The sequence below is a fragment of the Cyrtonyx montezumae genome, unplaced genomic scaffold (genome assembly GCF_038088225.1).
Source record: "Cyrtonyx montezumae isolate F1298 unplaced genomic scaffold, pur_monq_1.0 scaffold_21, whole genome shotgun sequence".
Taxonomy (NCBI): Eukaryota; Metazoa; Chordata; class Aves; order Galliformes; family Odontophoridae; genus Cyrtonyx; species Cyrtonyx montezumae.
In genome coordinates, this window is record NW_027071948.1 from 25,118 (window position 1) to 42,998 (window position 17,881).

The 17,881-nt window shown below is 52.2% G+C and overlaps 1 protein-coding gene across 1 annotated transcript; it reads right to left on the minus strand.

Moving 5' to 3' along the window:
• Positions 1 to 11,115: 11,115 nt before the first annotated feature.
• Positions 11,116 to 14,558, minus strand: KLHDC7A (kelch domain containing 7A). Its single transcript, XM_065737833.1, has 2 exons — positions 12,023 to 14,558; positions 11,116 to 11,602 (listed from the first exon to the last, which is right to left on the minus strand). The coding sequence occupies exon 1, from the start codon at positions 14,554 to 14,556 to the stop codon at positions 12,289 to 12,291; it is 2,268 nt and encodes a 755-aa protein (XP_065593905.1). The 5' UTR covers positions 14,557 to 14,558; the 3' UTR covers positions 11,116 to 11,602; positions 12,023 to 12,288.
• Between the last annotated feature and the right edge of the window lie 3,323 nt (positions 14,559 to 17,881).

Sequence of the window (17,881 nt, forward strand, 5' to 3'; positions counted from 1 at the left end):
TCCTGGTGTTGGTTGAGGGGGGAGGAGACGCTGTTCCTGGTGTTGGTTGAGGGGGGAGGAGACGCTGTTCCTGGTGTTGGTGGCGAGGAGGAGACGCTGTTCCTGGTGTTGGTGGCGAGGAGGAGACGCTGTTCCTGGTGTTGGTGGTGAGGAGGAGACGCTGTTCCTGGTGTTGGTGGTGAGGAGGAGACGCTGTTCCTGGTGTTGGTGGTGAGGAGGAGACGCTGTTCCTGGTGTTGGTGGCGAGGAGGAGACGCTGTTCCTGGTGTTGGTTGCAGGGAGAGATGCTGTTCCTGGTGTTGGTTGCAGGGAGAGATGCTGTTCCTGGTGGTATTTTTGTGGGGGTGGCACTGATGGGTGACACTGAGGGATGGTACTGAGGTGATATTGGGGGAGTCATTGGAGAGGGAAGTGTTGCAGTGATGTTGAGGTACCACTGATGTTTAACAGCAAGGTGTGATATGGGGGTGACGCTGCTGCGGACATGCCAGAGTGACACAGTGGCATTGGTGTGATGTTGGGAAGTGACACTGTGTGGGGACTTAAAAGAGGGATGCTGGGAACATTTTTGGGGGCACTGTTTTGGGACGATGTGGGGTGTGGATGATGGGGTAATGCTGGGAGTGATGCCGGGCAGGGATGTTGCGGAGTGATGTTGGAGAACCACTGAGAGAGAAATCAGAGAGTAACACTGGGGCGACATTTTGGAGTGACACTGTTGGGGGGGGCTGCGTTGGGGACGCAAACCAAGACTTGTTGTGCGAGCAGGAGTTCCACTTGGGCTCCGTGTCCTGCGCTGGCCACGCAGATGCGGTGCAGCAATGGAACAAACCCTGCAGACCCTGGGGAGAAGCACAGCTGGAGAGAGGCAGCGGTGGGGGAGAGGCACAGTGCCCTTTGGTGCAGGGGACGCCCTGCTGGCACTGCCTGTCCCACACACTGCTGCCGTATTCTGCTCTCTGTTTTCCGGCGCTTTGCCGCCTCCCGGGGGTCATAAAGTGATGGGGCACTGTGGGACTGCTAAGGGTCACATCGAGGAGAGATGCTGGAGGAGACTTTAAGGTGACACTGGGGTGATATAAGGCAGTGACAGTGGAAGTTATGTCGGGGTATCGGTGGGGGCTGAAGTCAAGGAGTGATACTGGGGTGATGCTGGAAGATTACTTTGTTGGGGGACATTGTTTAGTATCACTGGGGTGATGTTGAGGTATCACTGGGGGTGAGATCAGGGAGTCACACTGAGAGAAGACACCGAGGTGGGGGTGGGAGACCAAGGGGATGGGGGCGGTGATGCTGTTCCTGGTGTTGGTTAAGGGGAGATGCTGTTCCTGGTGTTGGTTGAGGGGAGAGATGCTGTTCCAGGTGTTGGTTGGGGGGGAGATGCTGTTGTTGGTGTTAGTTAAGGGGAGATGCTGTTCTTGTTTCTTTTTGGGGCGAGATGCGGTTTTTGTTGTTTTTTGGGAGGGGGAGATGCTGTTGCTGGTGTTGGTTAAGGGGACATGCTGCTCCTGGTGATGGTTGGGGGGGGTGGCGCTGTTGCTGGTGTTGCTGTTGGGGGGGTGGCGCTGTTGCTGGTGTTGCTGTTGGAGGGGGGTGGCGCTGTTGCTGGTGTTGCTGTTGGGGGGGGTGGCGCTGTTGCTGGTGTTGCTGTTGGGGGGGGTGGCGCTGTTGCTGGTGTTGCTGTTGGGGGGGGTGGCGCTGTTGCTGGTGTTGCTGTTGGGGGGGAGATGCTGTTGTTGGTGTTAGTTAAGGGGAGATGCTGTTCTTGTTTCTTTTTGGAGCGAGATGCGGTTTTTGTTGTTTTTTTTGGGGGGGAGATGCTGTTGCTGGTGTTGGTTAAGGGGAGATGCTGCTCCTGGTGATAGTTGGGGGGGGTGGCGCTGTTGCTGGTGTTGCTGTTGGAGGGGGTGGCGCTGTTGCTGGTGTTGCTGTTGGGGGGAGTGGCGCTGTTGCTGGTGTTGCTGTTGGGGGGGGTGGCGCTGTTGCTGGTGTTGCTGTTGGGGGGGGTGGCGCTGTTGCTGGTGTTGCTGTTGGGGGGGGTGGCGCTGTTGCTGGTGTTGCTGTTGGGGGGTGGCGCTGATGGGTGATAATGAGGAATGGTACTGAGCTGATATTGGGGGAGACTGAAGTGGTGCGGTGATGTTCGGGTACCTCTGATGTTTAACAGCAAGGAGTGATACTGGGGTGACACTGTAGTGGTAATGCAGTGGTGACACTGTTGGGGTGATGCTGTAGCGGGGATGTTGGGGTGACGCTGGGGGTGCAGTGGAAATGCTGAGTGAGGACTTGGAACAGTGATGGCGCACGTGGTAGGGGGCGGGGACAAACCAGGGGAGCTTAGGTGTGTGCAATGCCGCTGATGACAGGAAGGGGAGGGGCTGGGACCACCCCTTCCTCTCCTTCGTTTAAGGGCAGGAAGTAGAGGTGAGCGGTTCTTCCTGGAGCTCTCTACATACCGGAGATAGTCCAAGGTAGGGTAGTTTTTCTGTTTGGTACTTGTGTCCACGTTTGTTGTATTTGGGCATTGTTCTCATTTGATGGGAGTTGGTTGTGATGTTGTTATGCTGTTTTGCTGTGTTGTCCATCTCGTTACAGGGGGATGCTGTTATGGGGAGATGCTGTGGGCTGATGCTGGGCTGAACCCAGGAAGGGATATTGTGGAGGACTCTGGGGGCTGAGAGCGTTAGGTTCCTGTAGGGCAGTGATGCTTTGGGCTGATGTGGGGCATGGATGGTGGGAGGGGACTTTAGGGCCTCCCCTGGGGGGAGGACATCAGGGAATAATGTTGGGGTGACACATTGGGGCTGAACCTGGGGGGCTGTGTTGGGCACCAAACCAAGAGTTGTTGTGCGAGCAGGAGTTCCACTTGGGCTCCGTGTCCTGCGCTGGCCACGCAGATGCGGTGCAGCAATGGAACAAACCCTGCAGACCCTGGGGGGAAGCACAGCTGGAGAGAGGCAGTGGTGGGGGAGAGGCACAGTGCCCTTTGGTGCAGGGGACGCCCTGCTGGCACTGCCTGTCTCACCCACCGCTGCCGTGTTCTGCTCTCTGTTTTCCGGCACTTTGCCGCCTCCCAGGGGTCATATAGTAATGGGGCACTGTGGGACTGCTATGGGTCACATCAAGGAGAGATGCTGGAGGAGACTTTAAGGTGACACTGGGGTGATATAAGGCAGTGACAGTGGAAGTTATGTCGGGGTATCAGTGGGGGCTGAAGTCAAGGAGTGATACTGGGGTGATGCTGGAAGATTACTTTGTTGGGGGACATTGTTTGGTATCACTGGGGTGATGTTGAGGTATCACTGGGGGTGAGATCAGGGAGTCACACTGAGAGAAGACACCGAGGTGCGGGTGGGAGACCAAGGGGATGGGGGCGGTGATGCTGTTCCTGGTGTTGGCTGGGGGGAGAGATGCTGTTCCTGGTGTTGGTTAAGGGGAGATGTTGCTGGTGTTGCTGTTGGGGGGGGTGGCGCTGTTGCTGGTGTTGCTTTTGGAGGGGGTGGTGCAGTTGCTGGTGTTGCTGTTGGGGGGGGTGGCGCAGTTGCTGGTGTTGCTGTTGGGTGGGGTGGCGCTGTTGCTGGTGTTGCTGTTGGGGGGGTGGCGCTGTTGCTGGTGTTGCTGTTGGGGGGGGTGGCGCTGTTGCTGGTGTTGCTGTTGGGGGGGGTGGCGCTGTTGCTGGTGTTGCTGTTGGGGGGGGTGGCGCTGTTGCTGGTGTTGCTGTTGGGGGGTGGCGCTGATGGGTGATAATGAGGAATGGTACTGAGCTGATATTGGGGGAGACTGAAGTGGTGCGGTGATGTTCGGGTACCTCTGATGTTTAACAGCAAGGAGTGATACTGGGGTGACACTGTAGTGGTAATGCAGTGGTGACACTGTTGGGGTGATGCTGTAGCGGGGATGTTGGGGTGACGCTGGGGGTGCAGTGGAAATGCTGAGTGAGGACTTGGAACAGTGATGGCGCACGTGGTAGGGGGCGGGGACAAACCAGGGGAGCTTAGGTGTGTGCAATGCCGCTGATGACAGGAAGGGGAGGGGCTGGGACCACCCCTTCCTCTCCTTCGTTTAAGGGCAGGAAGTAGAGGTGAGCGGTTCTTCCTGGAGCTCTCTACATACCGGAGATAGTCCAAGGTAGGGTTGTTTTTCTGTTTGGTACTTGTGTCCACATTTGTTGTATTTGGGCATTGTTCTCATTTGATGGGAGTTGGTTGTGATGTTGTTATGCTGTTTTGCTGTGTTGTCCATCTCGTTACAGGGGGATGCTGTTATGGGGAGATGCTGTGGGGCGATGCTGGGCTGAACCCAGGAAGGGATATTGTGGAAGACTCTGGGGGCTGAGAGCGTTAGGTTCCTGTAGGGCAGTGATGCTTTGGGCTGATGTGGGGCATGGATGGTGGGAGGGGACTTTAGGGCCTCCCCTGGGGGGAGGACATCAGGGAATAATGTTGGGGTGACACATTGGGGCTGAACCTGGGGGGCTGTGTTGGGCACCAAACCAAGAGTTGTTGTGCGAGCAGGAGTTCCACTTGGGCTCCGTGTCCTGCGCTGGCCACGCAGATGCGGTGCAGCAATGGAACAAACCCTGCAGACCCTGGGGGGAAGCACAGCTGGAGAGAGGCAGTGGTGGGGGAGAGGCACAGTGCCCTTTGGTGCAGGGGACGCCCTGCTGGCACTGCCTGTCTCACCCACCGCTGCCGTGTTCTGCTCTCTGCTTTACGGCAGTTTGCCGCCTCCCAGGGGTCATATAGTAATGGGGCACTGTCGGACTGCTATGGGTCACATCAAGGAGAGATGCTGGAGGAGACTTTAAGGTGACACTGGGGTGATATAAGGCAGTGACAGTGGAAGTTATGTCGGGGTATCAGTGGGGGCTGAAGTCAAGGAGTGATACTGGGGTGATGCTGGAAGATTACTTTGTTGGGGGACATTGTTTGGTATCACTGGGGTGATGTTGAGGTATCACTGGGGGTGAGATCAGGGAGTCACACTGAGAGAAGACACCGAGGTGCGGGTGGGAGACCAAGGGGATGGGGGCGGTGATGCTGTTCCTGGTGTTGGCTGGGGGGAGAGATGCTGTTCCTGGTGTTGGTTAAGGGGAGATGTTGCTGGTGTTGCTGTTGGGGGGGGTGGCGCTGTTGCTGGTGTTGCTTTTGGGGGGGGTGGTGCAGTTGCTGGTGTTGCTGTTGGGGGGGGTGGCGCAGTTGCTGGTGTTGCTGTTGGGGGGGGTGGCGCAGTTGCTGGTGTTGCTGTTGGGTGGGGTGGCGCTGTTGCTGGTGTTGCTGTTGGGGGGAGTGGCGCTGTTGCTGGTGTTGCTGTTGGGGGGGGTGGCACTGTTGCTGGTGTTGCTGTTGGGGGGGGTGGCGCTGTTGCTGGTGTTGCTGTTGCGGGGGGTGGCGCTGTTGCTGGTGTTGTTGTTGGGGGGGGTGGCGCTGTTGCTGGTGTTGCTGTTGGGGGGTGGCGCTGATGGGTGATAATGAGGAATGGTACTGAGCTGATATTGGGGGAGACTGAAGTGGTGCGGTGATGTTCGGGTACCTCTGATGTTTAACAGCAAGGAGTGATACTGGGGTGACACTGTAGTGGTAATGCAGTGGTGACACTGTTGGGGTGATGCTGTAGCGGGGATGTTGGGGTGACGCTGGGGGTGCAGTGGAAATGCTGAGTGAGGACTTGGAACAGTGATGGCGCACGTGGTAGGGGGCGGGGACAAACCAGGGGAGCTTAGGTGTGTGCAATGCCGCTGATGACAGGAAGGGGAGGGGCTGGGACCACCCCTTCCTCTCCTTCGTTTAAGGGCAGGAAGTAGAGGTGAGCGGTTCTTCCTGGAGCTCTCTACATACCGGAGATAGTCCAAGGTAGGGTTGTTTTTCTGTTTGGTACTTGTGTCCACATTTGTTGTATTTGGGCATTGTTCTCATTTGATGGGAGTTGGTTGTGATGTTGTTATGCTGTTTTGCTGTGTTGTCCATCTCGTTACAGGGGGATGCTGTTATGGGGAGATGCTGTGGGGCGATGCTGGGCTGAACCCAGGAAGGGATATTGTGGAGGACTCTGGGGGCTGAGAGCGTTAGGTTCCTGTAGGGCAGTGATGCTTTGGGCTGATGTGGGGCATGGATGGTGGGAGGGGACTTTAGGGCCTCACCTGGGGGGAGGACATCAGGGAATAATGTTGGGGTGACACATTGGTGCTGAACCTGGGGGGCTGTGTTGGGCACCAAACCAAGAGTTGTTGTGCGAGCAGGAGTTCCACTTGGGCTCCGTGTCCTGCGCTGGCCACGCAGATGCGGTGCAGCAATGGAACAAACCCTGCAGACCCTGGGGGGAAGCACAGCTGGAGAGAGGCAGTGGTGGGGGAGAGGCACAGTGCCCTTTGGTGCAGGGGACGCCCTCCTGGCACTGCCTGTCTCACCCACCGCTGCTGTGTTCTGCTCTCTGCTTTACGGCAGTTTGCCGCCTCCCAGGGGTCATATAGTAATGGGGCACTGTGGGACTGCTATGAGTCACATCAAGGAGAGATGCTGGAGGAGACTTTAAGGTGACACTGGGGTGATATAAGGCAGTGACAGTGGAAGTTATGTCGGGGTATCAGTGGGGGCTGAAGTCAAGGAGTGATACTTGGGTGATGCTGGAAGATTACTTTGTTGGGGGACATTGTTTGGTATCACTGGGGTGATGTTGAGGTATCACTGGGGGTGAGATCAGGGAGTCACACTGAGAGAAGACACCGAGGTGCGGGTGGGAGACCAAGGGGATGGGGGCGGTGATGCTGTTCCTGGTGTTGGCTGGGGGGAGAGATGCTGTTCCTGGTGTTGGTTAAGGGGACGCAGTTGCTGGTGTTGCTGTTGGGTGGGGTGGCGCTGTTGCTGGTGTTGCTGTTGGGGGGGGTGGCGCTGTTGCTGGTGTTGCTGTTGGGGGGGGTGGCGCTGTTGCTGGTGTTGTTGTTGGGGGGGGTGGCGCTGTTGCTGGTGTTGCTGTTGGGGGGTGGCGCTGATGGGTGATAATGAGGAATGGTACTGAGCTGATATTGGGGGAGACTGAAGTGGTGCGGTGATGTTCGGGTACCTCTGATGTTTAACAGCAAGGAGTGATACTGGCGTGACACTGTAGTGGTAATGCAGTGGTGACACTGTTGGGATGATGCTGTAGCGGGGATGTTGGGGTGACGCTGGGGGTGCAGTGGAAATGCTGAGTGAGGACTTGGAACAGTGATGGCGCACGTGGTGGGGGGCGGGGACAAACCAGGGGAGCTTAGGTGTGTGCAATGCCGCTGATGACAGGAAGGGGAGGGGCCGGGACCACCCCTTCCTCTCCTTCGTTTAAGGGCAGGAAGTAGAGGTGAGCGGTTCTTCCTGGAGCTCTCTACATACCGGAGATAGTCCAAGGTAGGGTAGTTTTTCTGTTTGGTACTTGTGTCCACGTTTGTTGTATTTGGGCATTGTTCTCATTTGATGGGAGTTGGTTGTGATGTTGTTATGCTGTTTTGCTGTGTTGTCCATCTCGTTACGGGGGGATGCTGTTATGGGGAGATGCTGTGGGGCGATGCTGGGCTGAACCCAGGAAGGGATATTGTGGAGGACGCTGGGGGCTGAGAGCGTTAGGTTCCTGTAGGGCAGTGATGCTTTGGGCTGATGTGGGGCATGGATGGTGGGAGGTGACTTTAGGGCCTCCCCTGGGGGGAGGACATCAGGGAATAATGTTGGGGTGACACATTGGTGCTGAACCTGGGGGGCTGTGTTGGGCACCAAACCAAGAGTTGTTGTGCGAGCAGGAGTTCCACTTGGGCTCCGTGTCCTGCGCTGGCCACGCAGATGCGGTGCAGCAATGGAACAAACCCTGCAGACCCTGGGGGGAAGCACAGCTGGAGAGAGGCAGTGGTGGGGGAGAGGCACAGTGCCCTTTGGTGCAGGGGACGCCCTGCTGGCACTGCCTGTCCCACCCACTGCTGCGGTGTTCTGCTCTCTGCTTTACGGCGCTTTGCTGCCTCCTGGGGGTCATAAAGTGATGGGGCACTGTGGGACTGCTATGGGTCACATCAAGGAAAGATGCTGGGGGAGATGTGGGGTGATATAAGGCAGTGACAGTGGAAGTTATGTCGGGGTATCAGTGGGGGCTGAAGTCAAGGAGTGATACTGGGGTGATGCTGGAAGATTACTTTGTTGGGGGACATTGTTTGGTATCACTGGGGTGATGTTGAGGTGTTACTGGGGGTGACATCAGGGAGTCATACTGAGAGAAGACATGGAGGTGGGGGTGATGGTGGGGGTGGGAGACCAAGGGGTTGGGGGGGAGATGCTGTTGCTGGTGTTGGTGGGGGGGGAGATGCTGTTGCTGGTGTTGGTGGTGGGGGGGGAGATGCTGTTGCTGGTGTTGGTTGTGGGGGGGAGATGCTGTTGCTGGTGTTGGTGGTGGGGGGGGATGCTGTTGCTGGTGTTGGTGGTGGGGGGGAGATGCTGTTGCTGGTGTTGGTGGGGGGGGGAGATGCTGTTGCTGGTGTTGGGATGTCCTCCCTTCCCCCAGCTCCATTTCCTCCCCAAGCTTGCTGAGGTTTGTTGTCCACAAATGCCACTAATTACATTTGGCTGGCTGGCTGTTCTCCTGACAGCTTCTTTCATCGTTGCTGACCTCTTGGTGCTGGCAGGCGTCCTTGGTGTGCTATGAGCCCCACTTTGCACAGAAGGTTCTGATTCCCATCTTCCAGCCTTTTGGCATAAATTTGGGTAAGGTCTTTGTGTAGTGGTTGATTCCACTGAGCTCCCACATACCTGAGATGCTCAGCTTTCCCCGGTTTCTCCATGTACCTGTTGTAATGGGATGAAGCCTCCAAGCCCATTGGGGTGAGAAAGATGCTGCCAAGTCGCTCTTGGGCACCATGCATTAGGATGAGTTTGGACCAAGACATCGTGAAAGCATCAATGTCTGCAAAGGGGTTTGGTTGAGCAGTTTGGGTTCAGCTCCCCATCACCTTCCTGGTTGCAAACCAGGCTCATGTTGGTGGCTCCAGCATCCTCTCCATGAAGCAGTGCTTGGGCAATTTGGTGGAAGGGTCAAAGAAATATATAATAGAATCATTGAAATTGGAAAAGACTTCTAAGATCACCAAGTCCAATCATCAACCCATCACCTCCACTCTCACTCACAGAATCATTAAGGTTGGAAAAGATCACGAAGATCATCAAGTCCAACCACTGACCTATTAAAGGGAGAGAAGAGTATTTTCCTCCACCTCCAAATGCCTCATTGGAGACTCTTCCATGGCAATTCATCCTGTAACAGCATAATGTCTCAAAACAATGTAGGAATCCTCATCAGCATCCACGAGAAGTCACAGCCAGGGGCTGAGAGTTGCTTCGGGTACCAAGATTTTTCCTTTTTTCTTTTTCTCTGCTCCTAAATTCCCACTAGTCTCCTCTGAACAACCTCAGGTACCGATACAAGCTTGCTCCTGCCCATCATGAACGAGTTGCTTAATTTGGCAGCTTGCTGCGCTTAATATTTCTTTCATGTATCACATCAATTTTAAATGCAAAACACGTCTGGACAAGCTCACTTTTTCAGTTTTTGCTTTCTTTTTCCCCATGATATAGCTAACACATTGAAGGTAGCAGTGTTTAACTAATAAAAAAAAAAGATTTTAAAATGCTAGTTTTGTACTTCTTTAATTGACTTCTAATTTCCATTTGGATGCAGCCTGACACACTTGCAAAGGGAGAAAGAACGTCTGGTAAATAAGAAATGCGTCATTCTCTGTTTTCTGCCATAATCAAAAATGTAAAAATTAAGAATCGAAATCAATGTACATTAAACTATGTAATTGCCTAAGTAAATGTGGTAGGGTGCATAATGGAACTTCCTGACTAGAAGAAAATACCAAATTTAGTGCAAGGGCTGTGTTTGGTAGATTTTGCAAAGCAGGGTGTCTGAGCAGTTACACCTAGGGATCAGCTCTTCTTCTGTTAGCTGATCAGAGCTGGTGCTATGGGCCAGGAATAGGTTCTGAAAGGATGAACAAAAAGTTCTTTGCCGATCTCTGAAGCAAAAATAATGCCTTGATGTCACAAGGAAAAACATCATCCAGGTTAGAGTATCACTTTACATTTATCCTTTCCTCTGTGCTGCTTTCCCCTAACCTCAGCTAAAACTCACTTTGCCCTTGAGTGTAGGATCAGTGTGTGCTTTGTGGCTGAAATTGGCTTTGTCTACAGAATGACACGGGGTGCCCTCAGTGCTTTCAATCTCCAGAATGCCACCCCAGGAGAACTGTCTTAATATAGGAGGGTGCAAGGTTGATTTTAATTGCTCAAGGTCATCATGCTGCAAAAAAAGCTTTAGTGCTGCAGTATATTCATCCTTGCCTTGTCCTGAGAACAAGGAGTTAAATCTCAGGTGAAACCTCATGCGGAAACAAATATCACCATGAGGTGCAGGATCCCTACAAAACTTTTGAAATGAGAGCTGTCAGCTGGAAGGGGTCCAACTGCCTCCTTCCCACCCTCCTTCCCAGGGATGCCCAATGTATTGGGATTGCTGCTCTGAGAATGGACTGTGACAGTAACCAAATAATGAGGGGTTTAATAATAATAATAAAGCTTTTTTTGAATCATACGGCATCACAGCAGAGAGATAATGCACATCATTTGTGAGGTGGGATGAGGTGGCCCCAGGACTATGACAGTTTCTAGCATAGTAGAGTTGCATTGCCATCCTCCACCAGCCAAAGTGTACAATGTACTACGTGCTAATGAGCAAAGTGCAGAAGCAGAATTAATTAGCATGGCTTTACCTCTTCCTATGGTCTCCTAACATTAGTAGGAAGGTCCCCACTGATACCACCAAAAGTTGTGGGAAGATCTTCAAGGCCATTTCCTGGAATGACTTGGGTTGGAAGGGACCTGAAAAATCACATACTTTTGGCCATGCAGAGAGAAGTAGTAAGTACTGTGGGGTTGTGGACTTTGAGCTGTGAGTTAATGACTTCTGGTGCCAGGTCATAAAATATTTGAGAACACGTGTCCATAAAACCCATGAACACCCATATGCACTAATTGTGCCATTTGGGCTATTCCTCACAATGTCAGAGAGAATGAGATGAGGTAGCAATAATAACTGGGATAAAATCAATCCAAAGTGAGGCTATTTCCCTGCTTACACACAGAATGTTCACTTTGGACAAACATGAATGTACACTCTCCCAACACCATATAATGTACAGTGTGGCACCAGTGCCCTCCCTTATCTCTGAGCGCTTTGAATGCATTAGTGGCTTTGCACTTGACCAAGGATATAGGTACAGGAACCACAGTGGTGTGCAGCAATAGACATGACAGATGACAATCCATTTCTCTGACAGTTCAAGGAGCTAGGGGAAGAAAATGCAATTACCCAAAGTGGGCTTTTGGCAGGACACGGGTGTGTAAATTGAGTGAGGACTGTACAACCCAGGAAAAAGAGATGAGAAGTCCCGATGCCAAACCAGCTACTCACAGTGAGAGCTCTGCTTTGCTTTTGGGCTCTTCCTTGGAGACATTCCTCATGCAGCAATTAGCAATGTAAAACACGCACAGGCCTCTTTGTTCCCATTAGTCTTTAAACGATGCGCAACAGTAGCCTGTGGTTAATTTTACCAAATGTTCACATTAATTTTATTTAAGACCAACTGTCTATAAAATCTATAGCATCTATTTACATACGTGGTGTGTGCATAAGTATTTACCTTATCTTCAGCCCAGAATAATATATAAATAATGGGTAACAAGTCAATAGAAGGAGTGACACCTCAATGGAATGATTTGGTCCCCAGCCTCATCTCCCATTCTGGGGTGACATGAAGGTTCAGTGACAGCTTGATGCTGATGGGGCATGCTCTAGAGATACCTCTTAGGGACCAAATTTCACTGCTGTCTTTCTATGCCCTAAAACTCCCCATATGTTAGGCATGTGCATCAGTATTAAAAACCTGCTGTCTGCAAAGCAGCCTTGAATGAGGGTAGCTGGGAACCTGAGTTTATTTGCATTCAAGCAGACACACCTGTAAGCAAATGAGTCCACCCAGCTCCAGCTTTGCTCTTTCTTCTGTCCCCAGGGCTTGGTTTACATGCATTTCAGTACAATCTGTCTCCTTCTCTTCCACTTACAGGAAACAGGAAAATGAAGGAGTGACCTTGTCCTGATGGCATTGGTCCAACAGTAGAAGGTAAACAAATGTGACATAGTCCTGATAGCGTTAGTCCAATATATAGCTGTAAATGAAGGTTGGTGACTTCTGTTTCCTGTTTGTCACAATCTCATCGTGTCTCAGACCTGTGTCTGCTCCAACTCTGCCCATGGCAGCACCAGGACGACTGGGATCAGGCTACCCTGGGGTGAAGGGAAGGGCTGCAGCGCCTTTGTTCCAAAGCGTGGTGAGACCGAGTCAGCCAAGAAACGGATGTGGAAGTGACGACCGATGCAGTGCACCAGGCTGCCCACCACGGCACACTGGAAGCAGGCTGGGTAGGCTTTGGCAGGGGTGGCACACTCATACCACAGTTTGGCCTTAGCTCCACAGCGATAGACACCAATGCCCATGCTGCGATTGAGGTCAAAGCGGTAGATGAAACCATTGACACTCACCATCTCCACTGTCCTGTCCTTGCCGCCGCCAGCCAGGCTGACTGTCCAGCTGTCCTCATGGGCCATGTAGCGCAGCAGCACATAGCGCAAGGTACCCCCCGTCACATAGATCTCCCCATCACACACCGTGGCCGTGTGGGCTACGGCAAAGGTGTCACGAGGCAGTGGGGCAATGAAGACCCAGCAGTCATACCGTGGATCATACCGCTCCACTGTGTAGAGGCACTCCCCTCCGATTGCATAGAGGCAGCCATCCAAGGCCACCAGCTTGCAGTGAGGCCGTGCTTGGTTCAAGGGGCAGATCTCCCTCCAGATATTGGTCAATGGGTCATAGCAGAAGACACGGTTGGAAGGCTTCTGTTCACGGCCCAAGCCTTTGCAGCCTGCTACCACAAAGAGGTAGTTAAACATGCTGCACATGGCACACCCCTGGGAGACCACCTCTGGTGGCACATGGCAAAGGTGATGCCAGCAGTCCCCTTTGTCATCGTAGAAGCAGAGCTGGCTGGTGTAGAGGCCAAGCTCATGTGTGCTGATGTCTGCCACAACGACACACTTTTTCCCTTTCATTCTGCGACGAAGGATGAGGTCCCGCTCGCTGGCATTGAGGCGGCAGTAGATGGAGGGCATCCTCAGCACCTGTAGGTAGTTGTCACTCATGACCTTGTAGGCAGCCTCCTGGAGGAAGTCAAGCTTCTCTGCCTTGGCCCTACAGAGGACTTCATAGCAGTTCCCCAGGTCCAAATGGGTATCTAGGGTGGGGGGTGATGTTTGGAGGAAGTTAGCTTTGTCCACCAGGTCCAGCTGAGGGCTTGCTGGTGGCGTGCCAGCTGGTGGGACACCGAATCCATCCGCAGGCAGCTGGAGGTGAGAGTTCTCTGCAATCTGGAGGACACTGTTCTTCCGACTGATGCTGTGAGTGGGAGCTGGGGGCTTGAGGTCCTTCTCTAAGCTCTCTGCATTTGATGGGACAGTAGGAGAGGTGGTAGGGTTCTGCAATGCCACAGCTGGCTCTTGGGATCGAGTCTCAGGAAGTGGAGTGGAAAAGCTCTGCAGCTCTTCGTTGATACTCTCCGATCTCTGCAGTTCTTCACTGACCCGCTCTGATCTCTGCTGCTCCACACTCATCCACTCCAAGCACTGCAGCTCTTCCCTGACACGCTCTGAGCTGCAGCTCAAGGCTGTCCCCATAAAGGCCGATGGGAGAGTCTTTTTTGTTGACAACGAATGGGAGATGGACTGGACATAATAGTCATAGACTTTACCTCTGAGGCCAGGAGACAGTCGCCCATCCCCACTCTTTGCCTTCCTCTCAGCAATGTAGCTATCCTTCACCTGGATCTCTGCAATCGAGGAGAAAGAGTAGGAGGTATCTGACTCCCTGTAACTTGCTGTTATCTTTACCCCAAGCTCTGAGGTGACACTAAGGATCTGCATTGTCTCTCTGCTCCCCTCCTGGCTGTTGATTCTGTTGGCGAAATCCTGCTCGGTGCTTTGTGCACCTCTATCCCCTGCTGTCTGGCTGGGAAGCATGATGTGTGGGACAAGCATGCCGTGTCCATTCCCACCATCCTTCTCCTCATTAGGCATTTCATTCAGATCCCCAGTGCTGTGAGGTTTTGCCTTCTCTCCTTCTTCTTCCTTGTTCACTGAAAGAATTTTCTCTCTCTTACGCTGTGGATCTGGGACGCTTGCTTGGGCATCACCACCACTCCGTGCCCCGAACACTCGCCTGTGCCGCAGACCTTCCACATCCTGCCCATCTGGGGCTGCATTTTCCCTTCTCTCCTCTCTGCAAGCATCGGATGTTGGGTTGTTGCCTCCAGGTGCTGAGCGGGACTTGTAAAATCTGTATGCCAAAGTCAGCAGGAGCAGAGCGGTGGCAGAGAGGACCAGCTTTCCAGTCAGCTGCATGTTGGACTGCCAGGGACCGGTTATCCACTGGCTCATTATTCTGCACCAAGCACTCAGGAACATGAAGAATCCGATTGATAATTGCTGAGCCTCCAGTGGAACTGGTAGGGAGTTTGGGGCAAGGTGACTTTTAGCATGCAGGACGTTTGCATGAGAGCTCGGCGTGTTTGAGCAAGGTGGGACAGGGAGGGCTCAGGTGTCACCAGCAGGGAGCTGTGACACAGAGCTTGGCAAACAAAGAGACTCAGGGAGAGCTTAAGGAAGCACAAACGTGACAGGAGGGAATGTGTCTCCTTCACACATCCTGCCAAAGCTGCTTTTCTCCATTGCTTTTTGCTATTTAATACTGCTGTAAAGGGAAAACAACTTGCTTGACCCAAGAAAGGTCTTATTTCCTTGTTTTGCCTCCCAGAGGGATGAAGTCAGATGAAAGCTTAGCACAGGGTAGGAAGGGAGGAGACAGCCTGCAGCTGGGCAGACCTTTGGTCTGACGCAGAGCAGCTGCTCTGTGCCACCGGATAAGTAATTCGGCAGCATGCTCACTAACAAAGGGTGACAGGAAGTATCCCAACAGTCACTGAGATCACTTGGTGGTGAGCCTGGAAGTGACATGTGGATAACAAGCCAAGGGGAGAGGGGCTGGGGGCTTGGGGAGGGCAGACTGCTGCAAATAGAGGTGCAGTGGAGGTGGAAAGGGAACTGCAGGCTGGAGCTATGGTGTGCACGGGGAAAGGATGTGCTCAGAAAAACAAAATAATTGGGCTGAGGGGAAAAAATGGTGTAGGGAGGAATTGGAGAGGTGTGAGCCATCGTTTTGAAGGGATGAGTGCTGCACTGTGGCTTATCAGACGCACACAAGGATGGGGAGTTGCTGGGAGGAAACTGAGGCACAGACAATGTCACATTTTTTTCCCACTCCTCATGCAAAAATACCATGCACGTGAGCAGTTCTCATCTGAATTCTAAAAAATGTGGTGAACTGCACATTCCCATGGAGGGGAGAGAAGGGGTATAGCGTCATCCTTTCATGGCATCCCCCAGTAGCCTCTGCTGAGTGGGCTGGAAAAGGAAACCATGAACTTCCTTTTCCCCCAGGGACACTACTCTGCACTGAGACACGTGCAAAGGAGCAAGGTCCTGCACAAGCTGAGGAGGTGAAGAAGAACAGTGTGAGTTCTTTCAAATGAAAAAAAAAAAAAAAAAAAAAGTGAGACAACCAATGCTAGTTTCTTACCTGAGAGATGGGGAAACAGTCTTCACTGGAGTCTGGTGGCACCCGGTTTCATCACTCATGAGATCAAGATTGTAGTACTGCTCCACTCTGTTCAGTGCTCTCTTTTTCAGGGCATTGAGGCAAGGGTGCATTTTGGGGCTTGGCTAATTGTATCCATGCACCATACAGCATCTGTCCACCTGTACACAGATACAACCCTGGGGTTTCTCATCTCTCGCTGCTGCAGTTGTTAATCAGCACTAAGATCTGCATAGAAGGCTCCTTGTGGAGGGAATATCAATTATACATGCATTTGTAAGCAGCCGTGTGAACCCTGCCAAGTAGCTGTGCCCAGTAATGATGGAACAGAGGCAAGGGAGCACCAAGTAAAACCCGTTGTTGCTCCCTCATGATGCATCCCTGCCTTTATGTCCCCATCCCATAGCCCGCAAACCTGGAGGCTTTCCAGCGTTAGACGCACTGCAACCTTGAGATGAAGGCTGCCAAAGCTCCAGCCCGAGGCACACTGCAGTGTGTGGTTTCTCTTATCACCACCCATTTTCACAGGGCTTGGAAGGATTAAGAACCTTTCAGGGATTGTGCTGGGGCAAGAAACGCAGCCACTGCAAGCTGAAGTGATATCTTGGCAATTGTCATTCTAATTGAACAGGTTTTAGCAAAATTTGGAGACAGCACTTACATTCAAAGTCCACCAAAATTGGAGAACACTGATAATGCCATTCCTTGGGGTTTTCAGCTTGCATCATCCCTCAGAAGTGCAATTAATTTTTCACAAGCTAATCGTATCTCTTAGGAAGATTGTCAGTGGAGGATCTGTCAGCTCTCATCAATAATAAATCAAGCAGAGCAGCTCCGTAACCTCACAGCCTCCTGCATTATATACTGCCAGGTCTAGAGTATGGTGGAGAAAGGGATGGGATTTAATTGATGTAATTCCATGTAGGACCGCAGCAGGTGAAGGATAAGGGAGCAGGAGATGGCTGGCCCCAAGTTGTGCATGGGGTTTTTGGTGAGGTGATACCACTCCGTGCCAACCTCTGATGCACTGATGTTTGGACTTGATGATCATACTGGTCTTTTCCAACCTTAATGATTCTATGTTAAAATTGCATCTGCTCATATGGCAGAGGAAGTGACAGAACTGCTTCAGTGCTCAGTAAGACAACATTAAATCAGGCGTCTCTGCCCAAAGTGAGAATTTTGTGCGCAACTTTGCTCATCATTTGGGCTGTTGTAGTAATGAGAAGGTCTCAATCTCCATCCTCTCTGCACACTGATAAATATACTGCCGTAATGGGTGGGCTGATGGTTGGACTAGATGATCTACAGTTGGAAATTATGACCTTCTTAGTCTTCTCCAATCTTAACAATTTTATGAAGCTATAATCATTATCAACAAGGAAAGAGCCAAGTGTCCCATATGGATAGCAGATCTGGGATGCTGAGCCCACCAGCTCATCAATCCTCTCCCAGAGGTGGCATTGCTCTGAAGTTGGTGCAATGAACCGGACGATGGCACTGCCTTCCTTATGCTCATCTTCAAGCTTCTAGGTTACAGTGTTGCAGAGATTTGGGGGTCTTTAAATCCCATTTTCACAGTGAGCAGGTGTAATGGTTATTTAATTGCATTTGGATGAGGGCCCCAGACTGCTAATGGGGTTGCTGCATCTCTAACCCAGCAAGGAATAGCTTTGCCATTGGGAATCGTTCCGTGTGGTCTACAGCATGTGGCAATCCAAACAACAAATAGCCTGAAAAGAAAGGTTCTCACTTCAAACAGATAGGGGAAGTGTTTGTAACCTACTTTGTAGCACAAGGCAGCTGGTTTGTAGAGCTGGGGATTCAGCAACTGGCATCCTTCCTTGCCGGCAGGGATTCAGACGCTTGGTCCTTTTTGCTTCAGGATGAAAGTAGAGTTGCTAATCCTCCTAAATCCCATCCATCCAGGGCCTCTAGAGCAAGCTTGTCCCCGCACAGCTTCCAGACAAAATTACAATGCTGAATGGTTTTGCACATCGGTAGCAACTCCTGAGCCACTGTCTGTTTATTCAGTTCCTTTGAGGTCTGGAAATTGCTGGCAACGGTGACTGGTAGGAAGTGAATCTGCTTAATAATAATTAGTTATAA